The sequence below is a fragment of the Channa argus genome, chromosome 9 (assembly GCF_033026475.1).
Source record: "Channa argus isolate prfri chromosome 9, Channa argus male v1.0, whole genome shotgun sequence".
In the NCBI taxonomy this organism is placed as follows: Eukaryota; Metazoa; Chordata; class Actinopteri; order Anabantiformes; family Channidae; genus Channa; species Channa argus.
In genome coordinates this window covers 6,230,218-6,244,392 of record NC_090205.1, presented here as the reverse complement: position 1 = coordinate 6,244,392, position 14,175 = coordinate 6,230,218, and the positions used below count along the sequence as shown (strand labels likewise).

General features: G+C 40.3%; 1 protein-coding gene across 1 annotated transcript; it reads left to right on the top strand.

Annotated features, from left to right (window-relative positions):
• On the top strand, positions 1 to 4,684 carry LOC137132650 (C-type lectin domain family 4 member M-like). The gene is made up of 6 exons (XM_067515461.1): positions 1 to 117; positions 235 to 336; positions 1,554 to 2,870; positions 3,210 to 3,352; positions 4,011 to 4,114; positions 4,519 to 4,684. Exons 1-6 carry the CDS (start codon positions 48 to 50, stop codon positions 4,679 to 4,681), a joined length of 1,899 nt encoding a protein of 632 aa, XP_067371562.1. The 5' UTR covers positions 1 to 47; the 3' UTR covers positions 4,682 to 4,684.
• Positions 4,685 to 14,175: the final 9,491 nt, after the last annotated feature.

Here is a 14,175-nt window from a genome sequence, read left to right as displayed (position 1 = left end):
GTGCTGCAGAGCTGACCTTCTAGTAAGGGCTGAGCACGTTATAATCAATGGAGGAAATACATATGAATGTTATAAATGACAGGTCTTTTCTCTTAAGTTGGCCAACAAGTCAGACAGGTAAGAAGGTTCAATCAGACATAGATGCTTACAAACTAAGTGGGGAATGAATCTGATATTATCTGGTCTTACTATGAACTCACTGACTGTATTCACTATTTTTTTTTCTCTGTTCAGGTCGTTTGAGCTCAGAGAGGAGATTTTATAGATCTGCGGTTCTCTGTCTGGGGCTGCTGAGTGTTTTCCTGTTGACTGGATTATTCATTTTCCGTCTCCACCGTGAGTCTGGTTTCCATAAGTCAACATTCTTATCTTAAGCATTATCCTAAACCGAACTGTATTTTAGATGTTTAAGCTTAATATGTTTATGTTTTAAATCTGCCACAAATGTTTTTTTAACTAACTGTCAAAACAACACTGAATGAAATATACAAAGTTAAAATACAAGTACACACAGAATTTAAATTCAAAGTTAAATTTAGTTCTAAAGATTTGTATTTATCAAATCATTTCTTTTTATTAAATTATTTATAATATATAAATGTAAAATTACAACACTAACTAAAAAGACAAAGCTAATATTTTTATAGAAAAAATGCATATAGCTGTTCTGATTTTGTTATACATTTCTACAACAATATAGCTGACAGGTATCCTATATTGACAAAAGTATTTGGCCACCTGCCACATGGTATTCAAATGCACATACTTCAATATGGAGTTGACCTCCCATTTGCAGCTATAACAGCATCTACTCTTCTTGGAAAGCTGTCCACAAGATTTTAGTTTTTCTGTTTGAATGTTTTCTCTAATTGTGTAGAACATTTATGAGGTCAGTCACTGATGTTGGACAAGAAGGCCTGGTTCACGATCCCTGTTAAAGTTCATCCCAAAAGGGTTCAGTAGGTTTGAGGTCAAGGCTCAGTGTCGACTCCTCAAACCATGTCTCTATAGTCATTGCATTGTGCACTGGGGCACAGTCGTGATAGAAAAGGTCCTTCCCCAATAAGTTGGAAGCAGAGCATTGTCCAAAATGTCTTGGTATGGTGAAGCATTAAGATTGTCCTTCACTGGACCTAAGGGGCATAGCCCAAACCCTGAAAAACGAGGTGCCTTATAGCTAAGGTGGCATCCTATCACAGTACCATGCTTGAATCTTTTCAGAACAACCCAATTTTTTTTTTTTTCACAAATGTTTGCAAATGGAGGTGATTGATTTTATAAACCTGTGACAATGGGTCTGATTGAAACACCTGAATTCAGTAATTAACAGGTTTGGCCAAATACTTTTGTCCAAATAGTGTATTACAATTTGTTTGATGCTTCATGGGACTTTGGAAAGTGTACAATTTTAGTGGAGATATTTAAACCACAGGATTTAAATTAGGAGCATCAGTTCATTATAGTCAAAATATAAAAAATAGTAAATTAGTTAAATTGCATTATATGGTTCTTGTGTTTCACACACTCTTTATTATGTTTCGACCATAACACAGTAAACAGTGCAGCAGCTGAACTCTTCACTATCAAAGCCAACATGACTGGGAGTCTCCAGGACAGTAAGAACAATCTGTCTTCCCTGGCTGCAGAGAAGGACCAGCTGAATTCCACAGTGTCTTCCCTGACTGCAGAGAAGGACCAGCTGAATGTCAGAGTGTTTTCCTTGACTGCAGAGAGAAACCACCTGAAATCCAGAATTAATTTCCTGACTGCAGAGAGATACCAGGTGGATAAAAGGCTGTCTTCACTGACTGCAGAGAAGGACCAGCTAAATTCCAGAGTGTCTTCCCTGACTACAGAGAAGGACCAGCTAAATTCCAGAGTGTCTTCCATGACTGCAGAGAAGGACCAGCTAAATTCCACAGTGTCTTCCCTGACTGCAGAGAAGGACCAGCTGAATTCCAGTCTGTCTTCTCTAACTGCAGAGAAGGACCAGCTAAATTCCAGAATGTTTTCCCTGACTGCAGAGAAGGACCAGCTAAATTCCAGAGTGTCTTCCCTGACTGCAGAGAAGGACCAGCTAAATTCCAGATTGTCTTCCCTGACTGCAGAGAAGGACCAGCTAAATTCCAGAGTGTCTTCCCTGACTGCAGAGAAGGACCAGCTAAATTCCAGAGTGTCTTCCATGACTGCAGAGAAGGACCAGCTAAATTCCACAGTGTCTTCCCTGACTGCAGAGAAGGACCAGCTGAATTCCAGTCTGTCTTCTCTAACTGCAGAGAAGGACCAGCTAAATTCCACAGTGTCTTCCCTGACTGCAGAGATGGACCAGCTAAATTCCACAGTGTCTTCCCTGACTGCAGAGAAGGACCAGCTAAATTCCACAGTGTCTTCCCTGACGGCAGAGAAGGACCAGCTGAATTCCAGTCTGTCTTCTCTAACTGCAGAGAAGGACCAGCTAAATTCCACAGTGTCTTCCCTGACTGCAGAGAAGGACCAGCTAAATTCCAGAGTGTCTTCCCTGACTGCAGAGAAGGACCAGCTAAATTCCAGAGTGTCTTCCCTGACTGCAGAGAAGGACCAGCTAAATTCCAGAGTGTCCTCCCTGACTGCAGAGAAGGACCAACTGAATTCCACAGTGTCTTCCCTGACTGCAGAGAGAGACCAGCTGAATTCCAGTCTGTCTTCTCTAACTGCAGAGAAGGACCAGCTAAATTCCAGAGTGTCCTCCCTGACTGCAGAGAAGGACCAGCTAAATTCCAGAGTGTCCTCCCTGACTAAAGACAAAGACCAGCTGAATTCCAGAGTGTCCTCCCTGACTGCCAAACTCAGTGAAATCACTAAAGACAGAGACAGGCTTGACAGTTTGTCCAGTGAGTATGGGCAGTAAGGGACAAGGCACATGACACCTTACTGATGCCAAAAAACTATACACAGCTATAAACAATAGTACACAGTACAATCGTCCATATAAGACAGTTTAGACACTTATGTTTGCACAAATAATGTTTCCCAAAGACTTTGAAAGCATTGGTCAGATTCTAAGTGCAAGTTAATAAACTAATGTTAACATGTTGAGGTTATTGTTATGTAATTCTAAACAGGAGTCAGACACTACAAATCACCTCTGTGCCACATTTGTATGTTTTACCTCATGGTGTCTTCATTTTGTCTTGACCGATTTCTATTGTCTTCTGTCTTATATGTGACAGAGAAAACTTGTCCTGCAGGATGGACACAGTTCAGCTGGTCCTGCTATATTCTCTCGAGTAGGTCGGACTCTTGGACAAATGGAAGAAGCGACTGCCAAAATAAAAGAGCAGATCTGGTGATAATAAACAGTGCAGAAGAACAGGTAGAGTGTTAGTGTCCACATTTATGTGACTGAACAAGGAATGAGATTAAAGGACATAAAGGGCCAAATCTGATGTTGAAACCAGTGCATTTATAGCCACCTACAACCATGGACCATGACTGAGACTAGGGAACTCAGCAGTGGAGCTGCATTTGCTGACACAATTTAAAGGTGACTAGTGAAGTTTTAATAGGAAGGAGGTCGGCTGGAGACCTGTCCAGAGTTTACCCACCTCTCACCCTATGAAAGCTGGGATAGGCTCCAGCCCCCTGCAGCCTTACGCAGAAGAGGTGGTTACAGATAATGGATGGATATTTTTTCTGCCTGAATCTAGTTATAGTCTAAAGGTTTCAGTTCTAGCTCCTAAGTTGTTGTTCCTGGCAATAAGCCATTTTAATAATTGTAATTTTATATTAGGAAGATATTTTAGCATTTGATTGTTCTCTGAATCCATCATAACATAAATGGAATAACTCCAACTTTTTAGCTTATGTGGTTGTTGTGGATGTCAATTTGTTATATTTATGCTGTATTTTTTCTAAGATTGAAAGTGTGTGTTATCCATCTCTGTACTTCTGCCCTAACACACATACTGTAGGTGTAATGTGGTTAAAACTAGAACATAAAAACTGTGAAATTCTGTCTCTGTATTGAACAGGAATTTCTCTCTGGATTCACCAATCAGTCAGCATGGATCGGTTTAAATGATAGAGCTGAAGAGGGAACCTGGAAATGGATCGATGGATCTCTACAGACTTTTAAGTAAGACAGAAATGTGCTTCACCTTCTTTAAATCCAAATATCTCTGTAAATGTATGTTTGGACCAACACAACTGAAACAAAGAGGTTTCTAGAAAGAGCTCGTGGTTTTACTGAGGAACAAAAATGACAGAAATAGAAGCCGACAACCTTTTCACACTGTTTCACCTGCACAGTGACAGAGTTAGAATTTGGCTCTGAACACCACTGACAGTAGCTCACTTGAAATACATTTATCATGAATGAATGGAAGTATACTAGATATATCTAAATTGCACTTTAGTAGAAGTTTTCTGTTTTTAATTAGGTGCCTTTGGTGAAACAGATGTAAAGAAATAAGAAACAGCTACTTTTGCTTCATTTTCATCAGTCATATGTATAAGTACTGTGATTCTCTTGTTGTTTAGACAGTGGGAGGCAAATCAACCTGACAACGGTGGTGGAGACATACAGTGGGGTGAGGAAGACTGTGCACACATCCGAAGTGGCAGGGAATTGGAAAATAATTGGAATGATTTTTCATGTGATGCTTCTAAACTCTCGATCTGTGAGAAAAAGCTTCAGCAGTAGTAACATGTGCTTTTAGAAAGTCAGATATTATTCCACAAAAAGTCTTTGGTATCTTGTGTCTGAGACAGTAAGTGTAGCGTACGGCTTTTTCTCACCAGTTTCTGTGCTGTGTAACTGTGTAAACCAGTGTGAGGATCCACTTGTTCTACACATTAATAGTCTTTTAAATCTATGCTCAGTACACAGCTATTTAAAGTTGCATTCACCCTTCAGCAGTAAATGGACAGTTTATCAGTATTGTCTTCTTTTATTGGTGTCCTTCAAATTTTATTTTTGCTTGTTAAAAAATTGGCCTTTTTATCCTTTTTTGTGACTTTTACATTTTTGATGTTTAATTACTATTTGTATCTGTTTGTGAAGCACTTTAGTGCAGCCTCTTGCTGTTTCAAATGTCCTATGTAAATAAACTATAATTTCTTCTTTTCCTTTCGGCTGCTCCCTTTCAGGAGTCGCCACAGCGAATCATGTGCCTCCATCTAACTCTATCCTCTGCATCCTCTTCACTCACACCAACTAACTTCATGTCCTCCCTCACTACATCCATAAATCTCCTCTTTGCTCTTCCTCTAGACCTCCTGCCTGGCAGCTCCAACCTCAGCATCCTTCTACCGATATATTCACAGTTTCTCCTCTGAACATGTCCAAACCACCTCAATCTGGCCTCTCTGACTTTATCTCCAAAACATCTAACATGAGCTGTCCCTCTGATGTACTCATTCCTGATCCTCTCCATCCTCGTCACTCCCAAAGAGAACCTCAACATCTTAAGCTCTGCTACCTCCAGCTCTGACTCCTGTCTTTTCTTCAGTGCCACTGTCTCTAAGCCGAACAACATTGCTGGTCTAACCACCGTCTTGAACACCTTTCCTTTCATTCTCGCTGATACTCTTTTATCACACAACACACCTGACACTTTTCTCCACCCGTTCCAACCTGCCTGCACTCGCCTCTTCACCTCTTTTCCACACTCACCGTTGCTCTGAACCGTTGACCCTAAGTACTTAAAGTCCTGCACCTTCTTCACCTCTGCTCCCTGTAACCTCACCATTCCACCTGGGTCCCTCTCATTGACACACATGTATTCTGTCTTGCTGCGGCTAAGCTTCATTCCTCTGTTTTCCAGAGCAGACCTCCACCTCTCTAGATTTTCCTCCACCTGCTCCCTGCTCTCACTACAAATAACAATGTCATCTGCAAACATCATAGTCCAGGGAGATTCTTGTCTAACCTCATCTGTCAGTCTGTCCATCACCAGAGCAAACAAGAAGGGGCTCAAAGCCGATCCTTGATGCAGACCCACCTCCACCTTAAACTCCTCTGTCACACCTACAGCACACCTCACCACTGTCTTACAGCTCTCATACATGTCCTGCACCACTCTAACATACTTCTCTGCCACTCCAGACGTCCTCATACAATACCACAGCTCCTCTCTCGGCACCCTGTCATACGCTTTTTCTAAATCTACGAAGACACAATGCAACTCCCTATGACCCTCTCTGTACTTCTCCATCAGTGTCCTCAAAGCAAATACTGCATCTGTTGTACTCTTTCTAGGCATGAAACCATTTTGCTGCTCACAAATACTCACCTCTGCCCTTAGCCGAGCTTCCACTACTCTTTCCCACAACTTCATTGTGTGACTCATCAGCTTTATTCCTCTGTAGTTGCCAGTTGAAATAAACTATTATTTCAATTATTATTATGTTTTTTACTAATTAGTGATGGAGATTTCTGATGTTCATTATCATCCATTGGTTAATTTGAGTCTGACACCATCTGTGAAGATTCTTAAACGTATTTACTTCACTGAGAGTATTGCAGTACATTCTGCTGCTCTTACTGTTACTTACTTAGTGACTGTAATACAACAGTATCTGTCGCCACCTTTTGACTTTCACACTGCACAGTGTCAGTTAGGATTTGGCTCTGAACACCACTGACTGGAGACTCTCAGAGCTGCTAGAATGACTGCTGACACACTTCCTGTCTGTTTCAGTACTGTTGGCTCTGATTGCACCACTGCTGTCATAACATTTAATAAGTTATCAACATAGAGACCATCAAGAGTCTTTTTATGTCAGATATTCACAATTTCATGATTTTTTTTTTGTTTTGTTCATTCACCTCTTAGGTACTGGGATGAGGGAGAAACCAATAATGTGGCTAGGTGTTCCTTTATTGGAGAGGATTGTGCAGAAATTAATGTTCAGAAAGGATTGATTGATTACATGATGATAGTTTGAATACATGGTAATGTCTAATATTACAACCCAGCAAATATGTCTATTGGTAAATTATAAGTCAAATAGTTGGGAAATAAGATTCATTATTTAACAGAACATATTCAGCTCAATCTGCCATATACAAAAGACTAGAAAGGAAAAATAGAACACATTATTATATTAGGTGCAGCATTATAACACAACTGGCAAAAGGTTCTTAACATATATACAAACAATCAGGCTGCTGTCCTCCATTTCTGCATGTTTCTTAGCAGGAAACAATACTTCATTTTAGATTTCTCTGTAGTCAGGTGCCTGAGTAATGTTTTTCTTTCCCCCACTTCTCCGTCTCCTCCAGGGTCCTTTAAGCAGTTGCACCCACTCTAATCCCAGCCATTATGCAAATCATTAAATCATCACGTGCAACAGTGTATGGGAGTAGAATAGCAGCTTAATTCTTTTATATATACAGGGATTTGTGCGTCCATGCATGCTGGAATTTGTATTTCAGTCTGCTTGTATGTCTGTACACAAATCTGTAACTGTAAATAATTTGTGTGTATTTAAAATAATGTGCAAATGTATTTTTTTTAAAAGTGTTAATGTCTAATAATCTGAGAAAGAACTTAACTAAAAGTGCTGAAAACCCTTCCAATGGCTGTCTTTTTATGGGTGGATTTTTGCTCTTGCGTCTGCGAGTTTTGTCTGTATCGGAAGGTTAGATTGCCCTCAGTTCAGGCTCCCAGGCTCAGCCTTACAGGCTACATACGGTTCAGCTCAGTGAGCCTCGCAATTGAGTTGGCCGTGGTGTTTTGCTCTTGACTTTCTCCTGCTCAGCCAAACAATGTTTCTGTACTGTTAGCTACAGCAGATAACGTTAGCCGATGCAGGCAGCTCAACAGCTACAGCTATTGTAGCTAACAGCTAACAAACAGTGTGTCAGCCTCTGGTGGAGGAGATGTTTTCCCGGTTTGGGGTACTGGATGAACAATACAGATATCTGGGCAGAACTTTGAGAGCCAGCAGTTTGCTGAGGTGTGCCAGCGGCTTGGGCAGAAAAAGACCTGAACCACACCACAGTGTGATAGACTGGTTGGATGGGTTATTTTCGCACCCTCCCCACCCAACTCGGCATCTTAACCAGCTGGCATCAGAGTGACCGTTCCCGTGGCAGCTCCAGACAGCAGTGGACTTGGTTTTTGGGGCACCCCCAACGCCTGAGATTGATGGTAACCCAGAGTTGGGCTACCTCCTCTGGTTCATCACCTGGCTCGAGAGTCTCAGGGGGGACACTGGGGTCTGACAAAAGTGGTTGTACGATCGTCTGTGCCATGGACACCCTTTTTCAATTGGTGACAAGGTCTGGGTTCACTACCCCATGTGGAAGCGGGGACTCTCCCTAAAACTCACCAGCCACTGGCAGGGACCTAGAGAGATCCTTGTCCAGATCTCTGAGTTGGTGGATCGGGTCTGCATGCCGGGATGGGGCTGGAAGATGGTGCTGCACAGAGATCTGTTTGCATAGTACCATCCTGTCTTCGACTCCAGTGACTGAACGTCAGGACAGTCCTTTGTCGGCCACCCCCATTGCCAATGCAAGGGGAAGGGGGCATGGGCATGGATAGTAGATCAGTTTCGGGACTGGCACAACGAGCCCTGGGGCATTATGAGTAAAGTGTAAATAGTTCTGTGTGTTTAAAATGTTTAATGTGCCAGGGTGACGAGGATAGCTGTAAAAAGGCAAGAGCTGTCTGTTTATTATCTCATGCCAATCAGCTCGAGACATTTGGAGTTGTGCGGTGTATAGGGCACAAAGGCTCTCATCCTCCTGCTATTTTGGAAAGTTCGTTCCCGTATTCGTTCCCGTGGTCCAAAAGCCCTTTGGTGACACAATATTCAATAACTCTAAAATCCCTTTCAGTGAATATATATCCACTGACGCTTGATTCAATAACTAGTGTTATTCATGAGCATGTAGTCAAACTTTGGTCTGAGCTTCACAGGTAGGAAATCATATGTGTGACAATCAAAACATGGGCATGGCGTGGTTATGAGGGTCCGTGATGAACCTTGAGTTCTTACTGGCATTTAGCAGTACTCATAATCCTTAGCGTAAATTATATAGTCGGCAACAGAGAGAGTCAATGGGAAGCAGTTAGTCACTAAACCAGAGCGGCAGGCAGAGGCAGCGTGGTCCAAACCGTGGATGGCAACGACGAACTCTCATGAAGGCTGAAAAACGGCGATGATAACGCAGACAATCTGGTAGCTTGGTGAGGGAACTGAAGAGGTGTATAAGCAAAGTGAACAGAGCAGGTGAAACTGATAACCGGTGATTAGTAAAGCGGAAACAATGTGACGGGACAAGGAAACAGGAAGTGGCTGCAAAATAAAAGTCCTGAAGGAGGAAGTGAAATTGGGGATCTGACAATCTCTAAGAAAAATAAGTGTAACACTGGTAAATGTTTTGACATCATACATATGGAAATTTTTTATGTAAGACGTGAATATGTCCTGTCTCTGTCCATCACCTCTGTCATTTATATTTCATTTATATAATAATGTCGGTGTTGAAAAATGTCTTAATTTCATGCAAATAATTTCATGCAATTTAAAAACTGCAATACAGCAACATTTCCGAATTTTGTAGTTTTTGTCGACATCTATTACAATGATGACACCCTGAGTACATAGAAACAAACACTTAATACAACCTGCCAATATTGGGACAAATATGTACATTCATAAATTAGAAGACAAATCTTTTGGAAATAGTTCGTCTAGCTCATGCTATTTGCTTTATATGGGTATAAATTAATAGTAACATTAATCACATAATTACATAGCACATTTCTTAAGAATTTTGGTTTAGTCTCAGAGTTTAGTTCCCATGATTAAACCTTGATATTCGTTCCCAAATTTAGTTTTTTCTTTAGTACTTTAAAAGTAGACAAAAGTTTGGACGCTCAAGTTTATTCCCAGAGATTAACCTATAGTTTTCTTGGTTTTGTCTCAGAGTTGGGTTCCTGAAGTTAACTGCCAAATTTGAATGTATTATTACTATTTTTTGGCTGTAAGTCAAAGATGTGGACAGAATCTTCAAGTTTAGTCCCTGGGTTTAACCCCATAGTTTTGACCTTGACTTATATTTGTAACTTTACTTCCTAATTTTAGTCTGAATTCACTGCCCGAATTGAACCTGAATTTAGTTCCCAATTTTAATAAAGTGTAGAATCTGAATTTTGTCCCTGTTTTGTTCTGAAGTTTTTCACTCATAGCCCCATTGCACTTTGTTTTAAATTGCATCTCGGGCATTCTGATCACAAGTGTACAGTACTAAATACAAATGAACATAAGCACCAATATGGATGGTGATGAGCACATGAGTCCATCTGACCAAAGCATTTCTAGTGTAAACTCCAATGTTTTGTGATTCATCCCCACTGCAGAAAAATGCATCATGTTGAGAGCATGGCAGACCACCTGACTCCCCTTCCAGTCCAATGGGTCACGGCCTTATGTCTGAGCTTTGGGTCTGCATTTCTAACTTAATGTATTAGTGAGGGCATTGTCTTCTTTATGCTTTTTTTTTATTCTTTATACTTTGTAATAAAACTGCTCAAAAGACATTCTGTTTATTTCAATAACAATCATATTTTTAATTGCTTGGTATTTGTGAAGATGTTTCACATATTTCAGGACAGAAAGAGGTCGCAGACAACGCTACAAATACTCACGATGGTCAAATCTGTAAATTTGTCGAAAAACAATCTTGATCTTTGTGTGAAAATGAGACAAAAGGGTTTCATACACTGGTAAGCCATTTTGCTATTTTAAAAATTAAAACATGAGTGACTGTTTCCTGCTTTAAAAACTGATTCTGGGGTTGTCAAACTGCTTATAAGATGTATAGACTAAACACCAAGGCCTCCTGAAAACTAAACATCTGAAAAAACCAAATGCATTTAAGCAAAAGAAAGCAGGCTTATGATTAAAGTGGCTTTACACTCACAGGATAAACCAAAAGGAAAACTGGGTTTGGGACCAGCTGGGGATGGGGATGGGCTGGTGGGGGTTCAGTGTCTTGCCCAGGGACACTTCGACATGTGGTCGTGAAGAGCGGGGCGTGAACCTCCGTCCCTATGGTCGGTAGGCGGCTGCTCTACCAACTGAGCTTTATCTCCTCAAATTCTTTAAAACATTTGTTTTACTCAGATTTTTAACAAATAATTAGATACAATAAACTATTTTCACCTAGGTAGTCTCTTTATTGAATTTATTTGTGATGTTTCTTCTCCACACATCACAGAAACTAATAATTTTCTGCATCTGGTTTGTACTTTTTCATTCACAGAAACAGCTGCTCAGCTTTGAGCTTTTAAATTATCAACCTAAATTTTCTTATCTATGAGTCACACTAATGCTCTGTTTTCACTGAAACTGTTGTACAAGCTGTAGTTTGTGCTTTAAAAAGTCAAACCTCAGAGTCTGAAGATCCATTAAGCCATTTCCAAATAATAAAAATTCAGTGTTTAGCTTTGTCAGTGACCTCAGTTTCCTAAAATGTTCACATTGTACCTGTTCTGCAGCACTGTCTATCACAACTAGATCAATTTCTGTCTTTGCAGTCCTGTCTGCCTCTTTCAAAAGGACCAAACTCACTGGGGATAAAGTAACAGGAAAAATTTAACATTGTCCATCCTGTAAAACACGTTTTATTTATAAGAGAAAACAGACATCAGTCAGACGAGATAAAACTCCATCTGCCACATAGTGACAGTATAACGTAACTTTAGCACAGAGGTTTTTATTGTGCATGAATCAAATGACACACTCACTCTGTAGCCTGTACAGGTCTTCAGATGTTTGTATGAGGCTGGCAATCAGCTGTTTACTCTCTTCAGTCAGTGAAGACAATTTGTTCTAACTGTGCTGGAGAAGTTCAGTCTTATATCATTATAATTTCAGACCACACCTTAGTATTTCTTTTAGTATATAGTTGAGGGCTAGCATGAGAATGTAAATCACTCTGCTGCACCCCATCCCCCTCTCTCTGCTTTGCTGTGTTCGCCCACAACTGTCAGATATTAGTCATTGTCAAATTAAAATACAAATGGTGCAAACCTTACTAATGAAGCAGAAATTGTTAAAAAGTGTGAACATCACTTGAAAACCTTTAGAATGTCACTGCACTGTTTAATGATTATGACTTCAGCATCTCTCCACAAATATTTGAAAAATGTTTGTCCTAAACGATTTTATATAAAAAAATGAAGGTCTTGAATGAACAGACTTGTCACTTTCAACACTGACATTTATATGCTCCATCGATCATAAAGTCGTGTGTGACACATTTGTGGTCATTTTTGTCAGTGGTGGGGCCTTTAACTGTCCATGACTCTACTAATGTGTAGACAAGTCAAAAGATGCCAGCATTGGTAACTGATCAAATGTACCCAGTGAAAAACAAGTTTGACTGTTATTATTTCAAGGCTTAGTACATAGAGAGCAAGAAAAAAGGATTTTGTACGTGTGGAGAATTTAAAGGATGTGTGCCACATTCTCTTGGACACAGGAAAGTACATTTGAAACAGGATGTCTGGTAGTTTTTAAAGTAACAAGTTACCCTGAGATACATAATGGTGAAATGTTGCCAAAGGTCAGGAGAAAGAAAGGTCTGATCTTCTGTAGAGCCATGTGCATTAACCAGCCACACTCACATTGGTTGAGCAGGTAGTTGGAGGTTGAAAAATGTCTGTTCATCTATAGCTGTTTAAGATAAGTGACAGCAACCAAAGTTAAACTGACTGTAAGCTCTGCTCTGCTAACGTCTTAAGGTCCAGTTGCCAACAGTCATTTCTATAAAGACTTTTTGGATTTGTTTAATATTTACAAGTGATGTTGGCAATAACCAAGTCAGATCTAAAGGTGAAATATGAGAAGCTGCTAGCTCAATATTTTCTTCACTGATCTTTGGTAAAGGGGTTTTTCACAGTCCTGCAGTCAGGTTCATAAATATTGAAACAGCAATGTGATTTTTGGCATTTGGCCTCTGTAAACCACTACAGTGAATTTGAAACGGAAAACTTGCTTTAACTCTTTCAGCTTTAATTAAAGGGATTTAACAAAAGTGTGGCATTAACCATTCAGGAATTACAGCCAGGGACAGTTGGGTTTACTGACTGATCCACAGACTGGGATAAAGATCTTGGGGAGTGCTAATGGGCAGTGATAGGATCTGAAAAGTATTGTGGTCTAGCATTTTCTCATAATACTGTAACAGTATTACTGCACTCTACATTCTGTCTTACAGTTATGAATATTGCACTTTATCTAACATTGCTTCCTTTGTTTAGGCCTGGACCTGCTCTTACTCCTGCCCCAAAAAACAGGACCACAACTGTATTCTTCTGAGAATTTCTGGCCAGTTATGAGGGATTTCCCCTTCCAGGAAATGTAATCAATATGGGCCCAGGTCTCCTAATATTTCCAGTTATTGTCATGTTCTATTATTCCCCAACTAACTGTTTTCTTCCACTTTACCAGTGAACATTTGTCCCACTGTTGGAACCTGGTGATACATAGTCTGTACGAAATAATTAAACTGTAACTTGCAGGTTATAGCCTGAAGTGCTACCATGCTTTCAGAGTACATGGAGCACATAGCAACTTTGTAATTTGGAAATTAACGTAAAAAAGCAGGCCAGGTAACTGCAGGATTGATCAGAATTGTGTGAAGTTGTGTGCACCGATGGGAAAAGGAAAGAAAGTTCTTGGCAGGTTATTTGCCAATATTTAGCAGGAAATCCTATAGAGAAATCCCTTTTACAAGCGAGACCAATGGCCAAGCAGCAGACATACAATATCAACACGGACAAAACATAGAAATAACAATAAAGCCGGTCTGCGGAGAGAAGTAAGCATGGGCTGGAGACAGAGTGGGAGCAAAAGAGAGGTCTTGATGAGATAATGTTTCAACAGAACATGTAATGTGTCAGGATTATCAGGATGATATTTTTTCCCTTTCCTTTGTTGGACAGGCATGTGTGCCGTTGTGTGCTCTTCTTTTCATTCTTCTCCGCCTTTCAGTCAGACTTTCCTCACTTGTGAAGCAGAGTCCTCCCCATATAGGAAACAACAATTTTTTACCATAAATTCACAGAGTGGTGGTAGTTCTTTATGACCTGGGTTAGGATTGAGCCTGGGACCTTTACTCCTTTCCTTACCATGACATCACCCATGTCATGGTGTCAAGTCTGTCTCGGGATA